This window comes from Scyliorhinus canicula, chromosome 9, assembly GCF_902713615.1.
Source record: "Scyliorhinus canicula chromosome 9, sScyCan1.1, whole genome shotgun sequence".
Taxonomy (NCBI): Eukaryota; Metazoa; Chordata; class Chondrichthyes; order Carcharhiniformes; family Scyliorhinidae; genus Scyliorhinus; species Scyliorhinus canicula.
Window position 1 is genome coordinate 150,265,913 of NC_052154.1, and position 19,245 is coordinate 150,285,157.

General features: G+C 46.8%; 1 protein-coding gene across 1 annotated transcript in view; it reads left to right on the forward strand.

Moving 5' to 3' along the window:
- Window positions 1-19,245, forward strand: part of spon1b (spondin 1b) — a 401,065-nt gene that overhangs the window by 273,387 nt on the left and 108,433 nt on the right. Inside the window, 1 exon segment of the mRNA XM_038807896.1 lies at window positions 18,086-18,150. Within this exon segment, the coding sequence (XP_038663824.1) occupies window positions 18,086-18,150 (65 nt within the window).

Below are 19,245 nucleotides of genomic sequence, written 5' to 3' on the forward strand. Positions count from 1 at the left end.
AGCAGGCCAGCAGCATGGTTCGTATTCCTGTACCAGCCTCCCTGGACATGCGCCGGAATGTGGCGACTAGGGGCTTTTCACAGTAACTTCATTGAAGCCTACTTGTGACAATAAGCCATTTTCATTTCATTTAATTGTATTCTGCTTGCTGAGATGTCTCCCCACAACTTCATGAATTGGATGTTGCATTTTTGGGTCAAATGTGCAGTTATCAGGAACAGCAATCTAACATGGGTTTTGCCTTGACTGGGATTGCCTCGAGGCCTTTTCCTGAAACTAATTTGAAAGGGAAATTTCAAATTGAATGGGTCATTCAGTTACCAATATGCCTCAGGCCTGCAAGGTGTGAAAGCCACATTACAGGATGCATAATGCAGGACCCAACCACCCACCTTACTTAGAAAAGGACATAGGACTTAAGAAAAGATCATAGGATGAGAAAGCCATACTTTCTGTTTGTTTTGTGTTATAACCTGCCTGCTTACCACTGTCTGGGGGCTAATGACAATCCCACAATCCTTTGGGAGTATGAGCTTCCCCAATGAGGGGGGCAGAGAAATCATTAGCAGACTCCCTGCATAAATAGAGCTGGCCAGTTTGGAACCGGCTAGAGAGAGGAGTGAGCAGCAAGGGAAGCTGCTGCTTATTGTAAATAAATGTTATTTCTTTGTATCCTTAAAACTCGTGCTGGATTCTTCGTGGCCTTCACAAAATTTTGAAAAACAGCAGAAGCTCTTCTGCTAACAGAATTCTACCAGAAAGCCAAAAAACGAGGTGCAAGTCACCTAAGCAGCCAGCTGGTACCCTGGCAGACGACTAAATCCAGCCCTAAGTGATATTTTAAGCCAATAATGCAAAAGTAAGCACTTGAGCATGAAAAGTGTAAGAAAAGTGCATATTCTCCAAATTGAATTTTTAAAAAATCTAATCGTACAAAGTCTGCAGGAAAAAGGAAGGAAGAGAACTCGGGTTCTTTTATTTATCAAATTCAAATTTCACCATTTGCAGGGGCAGGATTCTGAAAGCAATTAACTAGAATAATAGAATTAAGAAGAATGTCAAAACTCAGGCAGTCAATTGATGAAGGGTAAACAAGGGATTGAAGTCTTCATTCACTTACAAGATTTTATTTATACTGTCAAACCTTTTCATCTTGCACTTATCAAGCCAATTCATAAGAATGCCAAATTGTAAAGGGAACAACAATTTATACTGCATGAGAAGAGAATGCTAATTAGTTGACAAGTGGACTGTGATTGGTTGGGGCACTGGTTGGCAAATGGACTCTGATTGGTAGCTGCCATAAAGAATGTATCAGTGGAGAATGTATCAGTTAACTAATAACTGCCAGTTAACTGCCAAACTTTGTTTAAATTCAGGCAGGTTGACTCTGATTGGTCAAGTCTTTGACCTGGGAAATGAAGCAGGGAATAAGTGGCTGTCACCTATTTTGTTCCATTGAAAAAGGCAAAATTTGTGTATATGTTCCTTCTAGCTGCAAAGGATAGGATGCTATACTTGTATAGCTTCCAGCACAAGTATGTGAACCACACTGCGAGCCCGACTGATAATCTTAAATTGGTTGTCAGTGTAATTCTTACGACAACTGAGATTGTTTAGCAATTGCTGCCTAATTGCGGAATCACATCTAATAGAGGACACTATTGTTTGAGTTTTGCAAGCATGGGTTGCCTGCTCGTCTATACATGAGCACGGGTGAGTTCCCAATTAACATCCTTTTCCCACCTAAATAAACGAACATTCAACTAATTTACAATTGAAAAATCCTCTTTTCTCTTTAAATGAAATTAAAGCCTTAATATAGACCAAAATTATTTTCAAACTCATACTCGACAATATATTACATTATGAGACAACCCTCAAAAACCTATGTGGGTTGGATTCTCTGCACCCTGACAGCGAAATCATGTTTGGCGACGGGCACGGCAGCACTCCCATCCCCACCCAAAAAACACTCCAGCAGCCCAGTGGTGACAGCCACCCTCCAATCCTGGAACCAACTGCGGCAGCAACTTGGCCTGACCAAAATGTCGAACAGGGCTCCCATCTGCAACAACCATAGGTTCAAACCAGCACTGACCGACGCCACCTTCAAAAGGTGGAGGCAGGACGGGGGGACACTGACAGTCAGGGACCTATACACGGACGACAGGATCGCAACACTGGACGAACTGACAGAGAAATTTCAGCTAGCTGGGGGGAACGAGCTACGGTACCTGCAGCTCAAAAACTTCCTACGAAAGGAGACAAGGACGTACCCACAACCGCCACGACAGACACTACTGGAAGACCTACTGGACGCAAGTATCCTAGAGAAAGGGAACTGTAGTGACATGTATGACCGACTGGTAGATAGGGACGACACCGTACTGGACGCAACAAGGAGGAAATGGGAGGACGACCTGGGGATGGAGATCGGGTGGGGACTCTGGAGCGAAGCACTGCATAGGGTCAACTCCACCTCCACGTGCGCAAGGCTCAGCCTGACGCAACTAAAAGTGGTACATAGAGCCCACTTAACAAGAACCCGTATGAGTAGGTTCTTCCCGGAGGTGGAAGACAGATGTGAACGGTGCCAAAGAGGCCCGGCCAACCACGCCCACATGTTCTGGTCTTGCCCCAGACTCGTGGAGTACTGGACAGCCTTCTTCGAGGTTATGTCCAAAGTGGTGGGAGTGAGGGTGGAGCCATGCCCGATAGTGGCGGTCTTCGGGGTTTCAGAACAGCCAGATCTATTCCTGGGGAGGAGGGCGGACGCCCTTGCCTTTGCCTCCCTGATCGCCCGCCGTAGAATCCTGTTTGGCTGGCGGTCAGCAGCACCGCCCAGAGCTGCGGACTGGCTGTCTGACCTCTCGGAATCTCTCCAAATGGAGAAAATCAAATTTGCCATCCGAGGGTCGGACGACGGCTTCCACAGAACGTGGGAGCCATTCATGCAACTGTTCCGGGACCTATTTGTGGCCAATGTACAAGAGGAAGAATAGTCGGGGGAAGGTAGCGGGAGGGGGGGGGGCTACAGGTTCGTTACGGGGGTTCGATGGCTAGCTAAGGCCCAAAACCAAACTAAATAAACATGTTGAGGGGGGGGGGGGGGGGGGGGCGCAGTTGCTACTGCGAAGATGCTTACCTGTAGATGTGTATGTTAATTTTTGCGTGTTTGTTTTTTTTTCTCTCTCCTAACAATTTGTAGTTTGTTCAATATGAAATATGAAAACTGAATAAAAACATTTATAAAAAAAAAAATGTTTGGCGACGGGGCGGAGAATCCGTTTTCCCGCACAAAATCGGGACCGGGGCCGGTTCCGCTATTCTCTGCCCCCAGAAAGGCGGCGTACTCACTGAGTATCCTCCGCCTCAGACCATTGCCTGAGGCCCGCCTCGCTAATGTCCGTCCCCGACCGGCCAAATTCCCGACGGCGTGGTTCTAATCTGTTCCTGTTGTTCGGAAACCTCGCGTGGTGGCTGCAGACACAATCCGGAGCCACTACAGCCGGGGGCGGGCCGATCGCAGGGCAGGGGGCTATGTGTGCAGGTGGTCTGTGTCGGGCGAGCGGCCTATGCGGGGCACTATTTCAGCAGTCCAGGGCTGAGTCCGCCATGGAGCACGGCGCGGCCTCTGACCCGGAAATGCAGGGGGCCATATCGGCAGCTGGAGCTGCGAGCTCCACGACAGCTGCCTGCTAGGCCCCTGTAAAAGATCACAGTTTTCCCGACGGCGAGGGGACATAGTCCCAAAGATGGAGAATCCAGCCCATGAATTCTCAGAAAAATGTGTAATACCCTCTAAAGTAGGAGGACTATCACAAAGAACAAAATATAATTTAGGATTTCACCAATAGACTGATTGGTAAGGATCACATCCTCCAAGCACCTGAAGAGAATTCTTTGCATGAACTACCCATGCTAAAATAGTTGACAATATACACGTTAGACGATTAGCCAGAATTTTGCTCACCTTTTATAAATCACAGAGTCTTTCCTTTCAAATAGACCATTGTAAAAGTACTCTCAACTGTGGCATTCATGACAATAATATCAATATTCTCACACATATTTCTTGGCAAATTCACCTCCTTTATCAATCAAAAGCTTTGGTGGTGTCCCAAGTCCTATCCAGGTCCATAGCTCCTTTTTTTCCCAGAATAACTTACTTCTTGCTATATATTAGTGTGGAATGCTAACTCTGCTCGCCAAATCTCTAAAATGTAGAATAAAAACATTTCCAGCTTTGTCCCATACCTATAATTTCATAGCAATTACCTTATTAAAATCATCTTCCAATAAGTTTACAATAGAACGTGGCAGTGCCCTTTGATCCTATCGACAGATTTCACCATTCTCAACTGTCACTTCTCGTAACCTTGTACAGTCCTCAACAGATACATCTGTATCTTTTAGCAGGATTTTGAACCATTGCCAAGAAAGGTGGGAAAATTTAATACGAAATTCCAGCAAGGCAGTGAAAGCTCCAGAGAGGGCGCTGAAAAGATTTACAAGAATGGTTCCAGGGATGAGGGATTTCAGTTACATGGACAGATTGGAGTGATTGTCAAAAGAATCAAAGATGGCATGTGAAAAAACATTTTTTGCTTGGCACACAGAACTTGAATATTCATGAAAAGAGAGACATGTTGCCACAGCTTTTCATTTTTCACTTATCAGGACAAATGCAGAAAAGACAAATTTCAGAGCATCACAACAATTTGGTCTACAGGAGAAAATGGTGCTGATTGGTTGACTGTGATTGGCCGACGCATTGGCATGGAGAAAACAATAGGGAACTGGAGTTTCCACAAGCTCCCACTTAATTCAAAAAAGATGCAAGGCTTGAAAATATTCCTTTTGTTTACAGAGAACAGCTCCCTATGTATGAATGTATGTTGTTTCCAGTAAATGTAAATGCGCTACAGGTGGCACGGTGACACAGTGGTTAGCACTGCTGCCTCACAGCTCCAGGGTCCCAGGTTCAATTCTGACCTTGGGTGTCTGTCTGTGTGGAGTTTGCACTTTCTCCCTGTTCCTGCGTGGGTTTTCTCCGGGTGCTCTGGTTTCCCTCCCACAGTCCAAAGATGTGCAGGCTAGGTGGATTGGCCATGCAGAATTGCCCCTTCATGTCCAAAAGGTTAGGTCAGATCACAAGGATAGGGTGGAAGTTTGGGCTTAAATAGGGTGCTGTTTCCAAGGGCCGGTGCAGACTCAATGGTCCAAATGGCCTCCTTCTGCACTGTAAATTCTTTGATTCTAACAAGCTCAAGAGATTAAATTTGTTTTTTGTATAAATTTTGTTAATTTGACTTAACTTTATTTTTCAGTCGCAATTAGCACACTCAGGATTGTTCAGCAAATGGTAATACCGCAGCTGCCAGTATTTTACCTGTGGAGGGGAGTTCCACATCATGCAGGAAACCCAGCAGCTTTAGTTGCACAGGCTGCTTTCGGGCAAGGTGGGGTAGTAGGGGATCGTCTCTATGGATCTCCTGGGTTAATTGGAGGCAACACCCATAAGGTTATCCCCCCCCCCCCTCCCTCCAGCCATTACCTGATTCCCCTCACGTTCCCTTTCTGAGATCCCTAAGCCCAGACTTAACTGATTTCTTAGGTGTTCTGGGACTGCTTGTAGTCCCAGCAGTGACCAGTGATCCCGGCTGGTGGTGCTTGGAATACAGAGCTGCCAGCCATTCGGATGGTCGGCAGCTTTCTAAAAAACATGGGAACATAAGAATTAGGAGCAGAAGTAGGCAATTCAGCCCTTCGAGCCTGCTCCGCCATTCAATCAGATCATGGCTGATCACTTTATGGTCTCAAATCCACCTCCCTATCTGTTCCCCACATCCCTTCAACCCTCTAATGTGCGACTTACTCCCAAAAAACGGGTCAATGTCTCCACTAAAAGCAATTCACAATTTTTTAACTGTCTGAATTAGGCAAAGAGTATATGTCACAGTCTCAGAGAGATTGATAAACCTGGCAATATTCTCGTCACTGCAAAAAAACCAGGGTACCAATCTGGGCAAATATTAAGCTTGGTTTAAAATCAGACTACAGTAAGAAGCCTTACAACACCAGGTTAAAGTCCAACAGGTTTGCTTCAAATCACTAGCTTGCGAAGCACAGCTCCTTCATCAGGTGAATGAAGAGGAGGACTCTACAAACACATATATAGACAAATTCAATAATGCAAGATGATACTTTGAATATGAGCCTTTGCAGATAATTAAGTCTTTGCAGGTCCAGACGGTGTGACTGGAGAGAAAATAATCACAGGTTAAAGAGGTGTGAATTGTCTCAAGGCAGGACAATTGGTAGCATTTCACAAGCCCAGACCAGATGTTGGGGATGAATGTAATGAAACAGGAATCCAAGGTCCCAGTTGAGGCCGTACTCATGCGTATGGAACTTGGCTTTCAATTTGTGCTTGACGATTCTGCGTTGCCGTGTATCCTGAAGGCCCCCTTGGAGGATGCTTACCCAAAGATCAGAGGCTGACTGCCTTTGACTGCTGAAGTGTTCCCGACTGAAAGAGAACATTCCTGCATGGGGATTGTTGCACAATGTCTGTTCATCTGTTGTTGCAGCATCTGCATGGTCTCGCCAATGTACCACGCCTCGGGACATTCTTTCTTGCAGCCAACGTTGGCCGAGTTGCATGAGTATGTACAGCGTACCTGGTGGGTGTTGTTCTCACGTGTAATGGTGGTGCCCATGTCGATGATCTGGTACGTCTTGCAGAGGTTGTCATGGTAGGGTTGTGTGGTGTTATGGTTGCTGTTCTCCTGAAGGCTGGGTAGTTTGCTGCAAACAGTGGTCTGTTGAGGTTGTACGGTTGTTTGAAGGCAAGCACTGGGGGTGTGGGGATGTCCTTGGCAAGATGTTTGTCTTCATCGATGATGTGTTGAAGGCTGCGAAGAAGATGTTGTAGTTTCTCTGCTCCATGGAAGCACTGGACAATGAAGGGTACTCTGTCGGTTGTAACCCATGTTTGTCTTCTGAGGAGATCTGTGCGTTTTCTGCTGTGGTGAGTTGGAACTGTCAATCGATGAGTCAAGCGGCATATCCCGTTCTTACAAGGACGTCTTTCAAAGTCTGTAAATGTCTGTTATGTTCCTCCTCATCTGAGCAAATCCTGAGCTTACATAGGGCTTGTCCATAGGGGATGGCTTCTTTAATGTGTTTAGGGTGGAAGCTTGAGAAGTGGAGCATTGTGATTTATCCGTGGGCTTGCGGTAAAGCGAAATGCTGAGGTGACCATCCTTGATTGAGATGAGTGTGTACAAGAAAGCAACCGATTCTGGAGAGTAGTCCATGGTGAGTCTGATGGTGGGATGAAACTTATTAAAGACACCCCAGTCCAACGTCCGCATCTCCACATCAGAGAACATAGAACATTATAGCGCAGTACAGGCCCTTCGGCCCACGATGTTGCATCGTCCTGTGAAACCCTTCTAAAGTCCCTCTACACTATTCCCTTATCGTCCATATGCCTATCCAATGACCATTTGAATGCGTTTAGTGTTGGCGAGTCCACTACTGTTGCAGGCAGGGCATTCCACGCCCTTACTACTCTCTGAGTAAAGAACCTACCTCTGACATCTGTCCTATATCTATCTCCCCTCAATTTAAAGCTATGTCCCCTCGTGCTGGACATCACCATCTGAGGAAAAAGGCTCTCGATGTCCACCCTAGCTAATCCTCTGATCATCTTGTATGCCTCAATTAAGTCCCCTCTTAACCTTCTTCTCTCTAACGAAAACAGCCTCAAGTCCTTCAGCCTTTCCTCATATGATCTTCCCTCCATACCAGGCAACATTCTTGTAAATCTCCTCTGTACCCTTTCCAATGCTTCCACATCCTTCCTATAATGTGGCGACCAGAACTGCACACAATACTCCAAATGCGGCCGCACCAGAGTTTTGTACAACTGCAACATGACCTCATGGATCCGAAACTCAATTCCTCTACCAATAAAAGGTAACACACCGTACGCCTTCTTAACAACCCTCTCAACCTGGGTGGCAACTTTCAGGGATCTATGGACATGGACACCGAGATCTCTCTGCTCGTCCACACTACCTAGAATCTTACCATTAGGCCAGTACTCTGCCTTCCTGTTATTCCTTCCAAAATGAATCACCTCACACTTTTCTGCATTAAACTCAATTTGCCACCTGTCAGCCCAGCTCTGCAGCTTATCTATGTCCCTCTGTAACTTGTAACATCCTTCTGCACTGTCCAGAACTCCACCGACTTTAGTGTCATCTGCAAATTTACTCACCCATCCTTCTACGCCCTCCTCCAGGTCATTTATAAAAATGACAAACAGCAACGACCCCAAAACAGATCCTTGTGGCACACCACTAGTAACTGGACACCAGTCAGAGCATTTCCCATCAACCACCACTCTTTGTCTTCTATCAGCTAGCCAATTTCTGATCCAAACTGTTAAATTACCCTGAATCCCATGCCTCTGTATTTTCTGCAATAGCCTACTGTGGGGAACCTTATCAAAAGCTTTACTGAAATCCATATACACCACATCAACTGCTTTACCCTCATCCACCTGTTTGGTCACCTTCTCGAAGAACTCAATGAGGTTTGTGAGGCATGACCTACCCTTCACAAAACCATGTTGACCATCTCTAATCAAATTATTCCTTTCCAGATGATTATACATCCTATCTCTTATAAACCTTCCCAAGACTTTTCCCACAACAGAAGTAAGGCTCACTGGTCTATAGTTACCGGGGTTATCTCTACCCCCCTTCTTGTACAAGGGGACGACATTTGCTATCCTCCAGTCCTCTGGCACTATTCCTGTAGACAAAGATGACTTAAAGTTCAAAGCCAAAGGCTCAGCAATCTCCTCCCTAGCTTCCCAGAGAATCCTAGGATAAATCCCATCCGGCCCAGGGGACTTATCTATTTTCACACTTTACAGAATCGCTAACACCTCCTCCTTATGAACCTCAAGCACTTCTAGTCTAGTAGCCTGTATCTCAGTATTCTCCTCGACAACTTTGTCTTTTTCCTGTGTGAATACTGACGAAAAATACTCATTTAGCACCTCTCCTATCTCCTCGGACTCTACGCACAACTTCCCACTACTGTCCTTGACTGGCCCTACTCTTACCTTAGTCATTCTTTTATTCCTGACATACCTATAGAAAGCTTTAGGGTTATCCTTGATCCTACCTGCCAAAGACTTCTCATGTCCTCGCTTGGCTCTTCTTAGCTCTCTCTTTCAAGCCTTCCTAGCTAACTTGTAACTCTCAAGCGACCCAACTGAACCATCACGTCTCATCTTCACATAAGCCTCCTTCTTCCTCTTGACAAGTGTTTCAACTGCTTTAGTAACCCATGGTTCCCTCACTCGACCACTTCCTCCCTGTCTAACAGGTACATACTTATCAAGGACACGCAGCAGCTGTTCCTTGAACATGCTCCACATTTCCATTGTGCGCATCCCCTGCAGTTTTCCTCTCCAGGCGATGCATCCTAAGTCTTGCCTCATCGCATCATAATTGCCTTTGCCCCAGCAATAACTCTTGCCCTGCGGTATATACCTATCCCTTTCCATCGCTAAAGTAAACGTAATCGAATTGTGGTCACTACCACCAAAATGCTCACCTACCACCAAATCTAACACCTGTCCTGGTTCATTACCCAGTACCAAATCCAATACGGCCTCGCCTCTTGTTGGCCTATCTACATACTGCATCAGGAAACCCTCCTGCACACATTGGACAAAAATGGATCCATCTAAAGTACTCGAACTATAGTGTTTCCAATCAATATTTGGAAAGTTAAAGTCCCCCATAACAACTACCCTGTTATTTTCACTCCTATCCAGAATCATCTTTGCAATCCTTTCCTCTACATCTCTGGAACTTTTCGGAGGCCTATAGAAAAGCCCCAACAGGGTGACCTCTCCTTTCCTGTTTCTTAACTCAGCCCATACTACCTCAGTATTCGAGTCCTCATCAAATGTCCTCTCAGCCACCGTAATACTGTCCTTGACTAACAATGCCACCCCTCCCCCTCTCTTACCACCTTCCCTGAACTTACTGAAATATCTAAACCCCGGCACCTGCAACAACCATTCCTCGCCCTGCTCTATCCATGTCTCCGAAATGGCCACAACATCGAAGTCCCAGGTACTAACCCATGCCGCAAGCTCACCCACCTTATTCCGGATGCTCCTGGCATTGAAGTAGACGCACTTTAGACCACCTTCCTTCCTGCCGGTACACTCCTGCAACTTTACCCATGACCTCACTACTCTCAGCTTCTTGTGTACTGGAGCTACAATTCAGGTTCCCAATCCCCTGCTGAACTAGTTTAAACCCTCCCGAAGAGCATTAGCAAACCTCCCCCCGAGGATATTAGTACCCCTCTGGTCCAGGTGTAGACCATCCCATTTGTAGAGGTCCCACCTACCCCAGAATGAGCCCCAATTTTCCAGAAATCTGAAACCCTTCCTCCTGCACCATCCCTGCAGCCACGTGTTCAACTGCTCTCTCTCCCTATTCCTCGACTCGCTAGCACGTGGCACGGGTAACAACCCAGAGATAATAACTCTGTTTGTTCTAGCTCTAAGTTTCCACCCTAGCTCCCTGAATTCCTGCCTTACATCCCTATCCCTTTTCCTACCTATGTCGTTGGTACCTTTGTGGACCATGACTTGGGGCTGCTCCCCCTCCCTCTTAAGGATCCCGAAAACACAATCTGAGACATCGCGGACCCTGGCACCTGGGAGGCAACACACCAACCGCGAGTCTCTCTCGTTCCCACAGAATCTCCTATCTAGCCCCCAACTATGGAGTCTCCAATGACTAATGTTCTACTCCTTTCCCCCCTTCCCTTCTGAGCAACAGGGACAGACTCTGTGCCAGAGACCTGTACCCCATGGCTGACCCCTGGTAAGTCCCCCCCCCCAACAGTATCCAAAGCGGTATACCTGTTACTAAGGGGAACGACCACAGGGGATCCCTGTACTGACTGTTTACCCCCAGCCCCTATCACCGTCACCCATCTATCTTTATTCTTTGGTGTAACTACCTCCCTGAAGCTTCTATCTGTGACCCCCTCTGCCTCCCGAATGATCTGAAGTTCATCCAGCTCCAGCTCCAGTTCCCTAACACGGTTTTTGAGGAGCTGGAGTTGGGTGCACTTCCCACAGATGAAATCAATAGGGACACTGACGGTGTCCCTCACCTCAAACATTCTGCAGGAGGAGCATTGTACTGCCTTCCCTGACATCACCTCTAGATTTAAAAAAAACAAGAAAAAGAAAGGAAGAGCTTACCCGATATTCCCTCAAACCCTGCTCCCACTGAAAGGTAAGCAAATTTAAAGGCACTCACTCACCTTCACGACAGGCCCCTGCTCCCGCTTCCCAACGACCGTGGGTTTTTTTTTTGGTTAGAGGAGGAGGTAGGGGGGGAAACACTGAGGAAGTGTTTCAGGTTTAACTGTCACTTGACAACAGCCCCTCCACAAATCACCTTCAAATTAGGCTGACCGCACTGCACGTATGCAAATTACCCCGGAACAGCCAATCAGTAGCTCTGCTCTGCTGCCCTCTGCTGGATGCATGCCTTCACTCGATCTCCTCGGGTCTCTTTCGCAGGTACACCTTCAAATTAGGCTGACCGCACTGCACGTATGCAAATTTCCCCAGAACAGCCAATCAGTAGCTCTGCTCTGCTGCCCTCTGCTGGATGCTTGCCTTCACTCGATCTCCTCGGGTCTCTTTCGCTGGAACACATTCAAATTAGGCTGACCGCACTGCACGTATGCAAATTTCCCCGGAACAGCCAATCAGTAGCTCTGCTCTGCTGCCCTCTTCTGGATTTTTGCCTTCACTCGATCTCCTCGGGTCTCTTTCGCAGGTACACCTTCAAATTAGGTTGCCCGCACTGCACGTATGCAAATTTCCCCAGAACAGCCAATCAGTAGCTCTGTTCTGCTGCCCTCTGCTGGATGCTTGCCTTCACTCGAACTCCTCGGGTCTCTTTCGCAGGTACACCTTCAAATTAGGCTGACTGCACTGCACGTATGCAAATTTCCCCAGAACAGCCGATCAGTAGCTCTGCTCTGCTGCCCTCTGCTGGATAAAATCATAAAATCAGACTGGAAGAGTACAGAATTGGGGCAGACACTTCAGTTCAATGATGAGGGAGCGCTGCATTGTTGGTGGTGAGATATTTCAGTTGAGATGTCAAACTGAAGCCACGCCCAGTGAAATGACCTCAGCAGTTGACTTGTGGAACAATGAGATCTGCCCCACGAGGTGTGATAGGCGTCATATAAGTATATTCTTTCTTCTGCTTGTTTATTAGCAGGAAAGCTGTTGGGATGTTGCAGAACCCACCTGGTTCGTGAGTGCCCTCCATAAAAAGGAGAAAAGTGCTATTCCCTACATGGCCTAGCTTGCATGTTTTTATAGTGCTACCCTATGTGACTGAATTATACTGCCCCCAAGGGCAACAAAGGCCAACAAATATTACCTCAGCAATGTTGGCCACATTCCAAGATTTTCATTGTTTGGATGCTGCATCCTCGGGCAATTGAAAGGCTTAAAAAAAAATTCAACTTACACGTCACCAATTTCCCCCTTCAATCCCTGGAGGTTTCCTGAGATGTGTTACAACTGGCCCAGAAATTTGGTGGGGTTTTCATCTTTCTGCTGCTGAAGTTTAGACCATCTCAAAGATTCTGATTTGTAATGCAAGTGCGTTCAGTCCCCGTAATCTTATACCAAGTCAGACAGTTAATTGCGATGTTCTAATGCAGAGTTCCTGGAAGCAGCAAAAGGCAACTTTGATCCTCGCAGCCTACACTACCTAATCCAACCAGTTATTAGATTTCACCCAAGCGTATTAATGGGCCTCCATTACCAGTGACTAATTTACGAGACGCGTCACTGTAAATAGCAGGAAATGTCTCTCTGGATCAACTGATTGCGTTTAAAGTCTACCAGATGCTTGTCAAACGGGAAAGATGACGTGCGTCGTAAATCCAAATTGCACTAACTCCTGTGGCGTGGTAGCACTCTTATTAAGTATCGTTCCTACTTATTCTGGTGAATACTGAATCGTTTGCATTTTTATTGTTTTTAATTTCATCCACACAGCGTGATAAAACACACAGGGGCGTTCGATTTGAACACAAACTCTGTTGCCAGCTAGCTCTGTGTGTTTTCTTTTGTAGATGGCATAAATTGGTGAGAGAAACGCAAGAGGCTCGTTGTGTGTTGCAATGTCGCGGTGACTGGGGTTGCAGAATGAAGGCAGTCCTGCTGGTTTTGAGATCTGTTTAGTTTCTATTGGAATAGAGATGTGACATAAATCCCAGCGTTCTTACCTAACACTGTTTTGTCCAACTCTCACCTAACAAAATCTAACCTCCTCCTCTCATCCTCCTCCAAGCACCTTTTATATGTTGAAATTAAGGCCAATCAGGGCCAACTGTGGCTCAGTGGGAAATATTCAACCCTCTCCATCTCCAGGTCATGGGTTTGACACTTCAGTACAGTGCTAGGGAAGTGCAACACTCTTGTAAGTGCTGTGTTTTGTCTGAGATGGAAATTTGGGCTCACAGTTGCTCTCGCAGGAGGGTGCCTTTTTAAAAAAACCCATGCACTACCTAAAGAAGAACTAGGGAGTTTCCCCAGTCTTCCGGCCAACATTTATCTTTGACTAACACCACAAAAACCAAGCATTATCGTATGCTTGTGGGAGCTTGCTGTGCACAAATTGGCTCCCCCCATTCACTACATTATAACAGTGGCTGCGCTCCAGAAGTATTTCATTAGCTGTAAATGCCTTTTGGATGCCCTGAGGTTATTTATGTCCTTTGGTTATGAGGGGTGCTTTATAATCTCATTGAAACAGAAGATGCTCATAGGGCTTGTCAAGGTAGGCCCCGAGCGGTTGTTTTCCCTGGTTTCGTAATCTTAAATATGAAACCACTGTGTCAGAATAAGAGGTTGGACTGAGATGAGGAGAAATTTCTCCATTCAAAGATTTGTGAATCTTGGGAGTTGTCTGATCCAGATAGCTGCGAATGCTACACCACTGAGTAATGCACAAGACTGAAATTGATAGATTTCTAATCTCCAAAGGAACCATTGAATATGGAGAGTGGGCAGGAGAGTGGCGTTGAGGCAAAAAGCCAGCTATGATCATATTAAATAGTGGAGCAGACTTGAAGGACCAAATGGTCCACTTCTGCCCCCAGTTCTTATATCATAGAATTTACAGTGCAGAAGGAGGCCATTCGGCCCATCGAGTCTGCACCAGCCTTTTCTACCTCCTGACAATCCTACAAGTATTTAAAGTATAATTTAGGAATTACTGAAACATTGCTTCAATATGTCTTCTCGCTGACTCCTTTCAAACTTGACCATATCTTGTGTTGCCAATCCTAGGCTGTCATCTGTATTTCTCAATTTCAAATCCGCTCTGAAAAGCAGCGACGATTTAAAATAAATTGCACAATTCTCAGTGGGAATCTTAATTCCTGCAAAGGTGAAATGGAATAATGAAAGGGTGCTTTTGCGCACTCTCTCGTTGCTTTCTCAGTGGTGTTAGAATCCCCCCTAAGGACACATCGGGTAACTGCGCCCTTTATCACCTTGATCTGCATGTGCCAAACAAGTTCCAGCTTTCAGCCAAGGCCTGCCAGCTGGTTTTACCTGAGAAGGTGTGGAAGTGTCTCAGTCTGCCGTGGACTGCCCCACGATAAGGAAGGATGAAAACCCAGCCAGCAGTCCTGGCCATGATGACTGATACCAAGGTGGGAAACCTCTGCTCTCCTTCGAAGAGTGGCCATTTGATCCTTTTGCAACCGCAAGAGAGGAATAATGGGGCCTCAGTTTAAGATGTAATCCGAAATACAGGAAAAAGATATCATTATGAAAAGTGAAAAAATACTTTTTGTAAAGGGAGGTAAAATTCTTGAGAGAATTGATTTCATTTCTTTACTTTTTAAATATTTTTATCCTCCATTTTCACATTTTCTTCAGAATGTACCCCCCACCAGCAAACAGTAAACGGTAACGAATACAATGCCAATCCCCCGACCAACAACAACGATCCCATCCTCCCAGCAACCCCCCACACAATGGCCCACCTGACAATATAAACATTAAATAAAACTAAACCTCCCAAGGAGGAAGAAAAGAAAAATTAAAAAGGAATCAGGAATCGCCCCTGGTCACCGTTGACATATATAGTCCACCCCCCAACCCCCCCGTAATATTCAATGCCATCCAATCCCTGAAAGAGCACTGTGAATGGCACCCATGAATTGTAGACCCCCCCCCCCCCCCCAGACTCCTCCCCTCTATTTCCTCTTGTAAACTCCTCCCCCCAACCTCGGTTCCTTCCCCCAACTTTTCACCCCGGCTAGACTCACCGAAACCTGTTCTACCAGGCTCCGATGGCCGCAGCCCGTCCCCCCACTTCACTTCTGTTCACCGCCCGGCTTAAACCTGCCAGCATGGAGGCCCCCGCCCGGGTCTCTTTCCCCCTTGCGCGGTCCCAGGAAAACCAAGAAATCCCCTTTAGCACACAACCCCAACATACACACCCAAGCCCCAAAGAACCATCATTGCAAATGAAAGTCCCAACTCTTCCCTTGTCCAAATATACAGGATCGACTCATTTAGTACATACACCAACACGCAGTGAAAAAATAAAGTTTACATGAGGCTACATCGGTACACAACCCGCTCTCAGCCCCATTTCTCAATTCTGCCACAGTTCTTCTGCCTTCGCAAGCTCCTCCGCCGCTTCCGCCGTCCCAAAATAAAAGTCCTTAGATTTGTAGGTCACCCTCAACTTAGCTGGATATACTATGCCGCACTGTACCTTGCTGATGTTCAGTGCCTTCTTCACCCGGCTGAAGGCAGCCCGCCTCCTCGCCAGCTCCACCGTAAAGTCCTGGTATATGTGTATACCAGCTCCAGCCAACTGCACCACCTGCTTCTGCTTTGCCCAGCACAGGACCTTCTCTTTCACGCTGTACCTACGGGAACACACAGTTACTACTCTTGGCGGCACACTCGCCTTTGGTACAGGCCTCCATGAATGATGAGCCCAATCCAGTTCATGTCAAGAGGGATCGTCCCCCTCCCCCAATAGCTCCGCCAACATCGTGGCAAAATAATCCGTCGGCCTTGGCCTTCCACACCTTCGGGCAGACCCACAATCCTCAGATTCTGCCGCCTGGATCTGTTTTCTTGCAGACCCTTGTTGGTCTCTGTCACCTTCCGCAACTCCTTCCCCATCGAGGTGAGTTGATCACTGTGCTGTGATAATACTTCTTCCACTTCCTTCAGTGTCTCACCTTGCTCCCGCAGCTCCGCCGCTGCGCTTGATACTGCCGCCCCCACCTCCTTCTTCATCCCTCCTATGTGCTTTGTGAACTGTTTTTCAAGTTCCACAACCATCATTGTGGTCATTTCTTCTGCTGTGAGCGATGCGGCCTCCTCTGGTGCTCCAGCCTCCGCTTTCCTTAAAGTTCCTGCGTTGACTTTTCCACTCACCAGCGGAATTTCATTAACCCCCTTTTTCACGGCCGTTTTTTTCCCAAGCTTGGACATTTCTCCTCCCTGTGCCTTCTTACAGCTTTTCCAACCTCCATTGCCCCTGGGACCGGGCTTTAAAACCCCAAAATTTCTATTCCCGAACGGGAGCCTTCCAGTGTGCGGTTGCCTCCTACCCGCCGTCACCGGAAGTGTCCGAATTGATTTCATTTCTATCAGTAATTATAATCGCAATTATTATCATTGGCAAATAGATCTAGAAATTACTGTTGCCAAAATTGGTGAGCAAACCATCTATGTACTTGTATCATATTCTTCTACCGCAATGCTAGCCAATTAAAACAGAAGTAATTATTGCTGAGCTATGAAGTGACAAATTTTCCAGTCAGCAGCTCTGTGGCATAAGGGCCTATACATTTAGGATTCTCCATTTTTGTAACTTTCTGCAGTCTTACAATACCTCTCATCCCTATTTTCTTGTTCTATCTAACTGTAGCCTCCTGTACATCTGTATTTACATTGAAGGCCATGCCCCACAGTCAGCAGAATTTGCTACCTCAAACCATCCTTCACTTCCTCCGCCCTCTCTTCCTTCAAGACTCCTTAAAACCCACCAAACTTCTGGTTTCCCCATCTAATCTCTTCTCCTTTGGCTGAGTGTCAGTTTTCCCTCACAGGTTTCTGCAAAGCATCTTGGAATCTTGGGCGGGATTCTCTAATCCCGCGGCAGAATGTCCACGTCGTCGTAAATGCCGTCGCGTTTTATGACAGCATGAACGGGCCGCTCCCAGGGCCAGCACGGTGTTGGAGCAGTTCGCGCCGCCCCAGCTGCCGATCCTGGCATGAACTGTGCGGCATAGGATCCGCACATGCACAGTTGCGCCAGCGCCAATGAGGACATGCGCATGCGCAATGGCCTCCTACAACGCGCCAGCCCCGACGCAACATGGCGCAGGACTACAGAGGTTGCCGCGTAGGAAAGGAGGCCCCCAGCCACAGAGGCTGGGCTGCCGATTGGTGGGCCCCGATCGCGGGCCAGGCCACATCGGAGGCCTCCCCCGGGGTCGGACCCTCCACCCCCCCCCCCCCCCACCCCCCACCCCCCACCCCCCCTCACTTTTCCCGCCCCTTTTGTTCGAAGACACTACATATATACAAGTTACAGTGACAGCTCAAATAGCAAAAGAAGCAAGAGTTGAAAATAATTGGTTTGGTCTAGAGGGTTATTAGAATGTGGGATGCTTTACACGGGTGGATCGCAAAACTGTGTCAACCGAAGCAGGATTTTAATAATAATAAATAGATAATGGGTAAGGTTCAAAAAAGATGTCCAAGGAAGACATTGGAACTGGGAACTTATATCTATGAGGAAAGCTGGCAGGAGCACAATGGGTTGAATGGCCACTTCTTAATTTGAAGTCTCTTTGACCTCTGCCTCACTTGCTCTTCCAGATTTTCCGCAATCTCAATCATATATAGAGCATTGACATTTTTCTTTCTTGTTTTCTTTTACAGGGAGAGAGCGTTTTGACTGTCATCAAGGCAAAGGCTCAGTGGCCTGCTTGGCAACCTCTGAACGTGTAAGTTCGCAGACCTACCTCTGCTGTTTTGGAAATATATATCTTTTGCAACATAATATTAGCTTCATCATTGACATGAGAGTTTTATTTCCAGGAACAAATCTTTTTCTAGCAGACCTTTCAATTCCATATATTTGGGCTTGTTGTGTGTGAATAAGGCAGTTAGCTGTCACACAATAGATATTCTGATCAATCATTTGAAGGTTGTGATGTCTACAAATTAGAGCCAGGTCTTTCAGAAGTCAAGTTAAGAAACATTTCTACACACAATGTGTGGTAAAGTTTAGAACATTCTTTCATAAATTTCTTTCCAGAGTGCTGTATTCTGGAGATAACCCTTAATGTGCTGGGGAACCTACACGCCACAATGCCCACCCCCCACCCCCACTCCGAGAAGTACCCAGGTGAGGTTTGCATGGGAATTGCCCAGGAAGTGCTCAGTTCTGATGGGTAATTATACTAACTGGGAAACATCCAAAAAATGTGATTTAAAACACAAACTTCTTACAGCTTTGTTACATAAACCATTATCCAGAAACAGCTAGAAGTATTAAAACTTCTAAATTCTTGGTAAGTATTGCACAAATCCACACAGATCCCGCACAGGACTTGCGACACACCACCAAACCCCCAGAGGACTCCCCTCACCCTCAGGGGACTAATTGCCCCCCCCCTCACTAACCCCCAGGGGACTAATTACCCCTCACCCCCAAGGAGTCTCTTCCACCCACACCCCTCCCCACCAGCAGGCAGGTCTCTCCTTCTCTCTCCTGCCTCTGGGCCAACTCTCACCCCATCCCCAGCCAGACCCCCAAGGGCATGATCCAACTTCTCCCACACCCCATCCCACAAAGGCCAGAGTTCTTCCCCCAACATGGAACATACAGTGCAGAAGGAGGCCATTCAGCCCATCGAGTCTTCCACCCTATCCCCGTAACCCAATAACCCCTCCTAATCTTTTTGGTCACGAAGGACAATTTATCATGGCCAATCTACCTAACCTGCATGTCTTTGGACTGTGGGAGGAAACCGGAGCACCACGCAGACATGGGGGGAACGTGCAGACTCCGCACAGACAGTGATCAGCAGGGAATT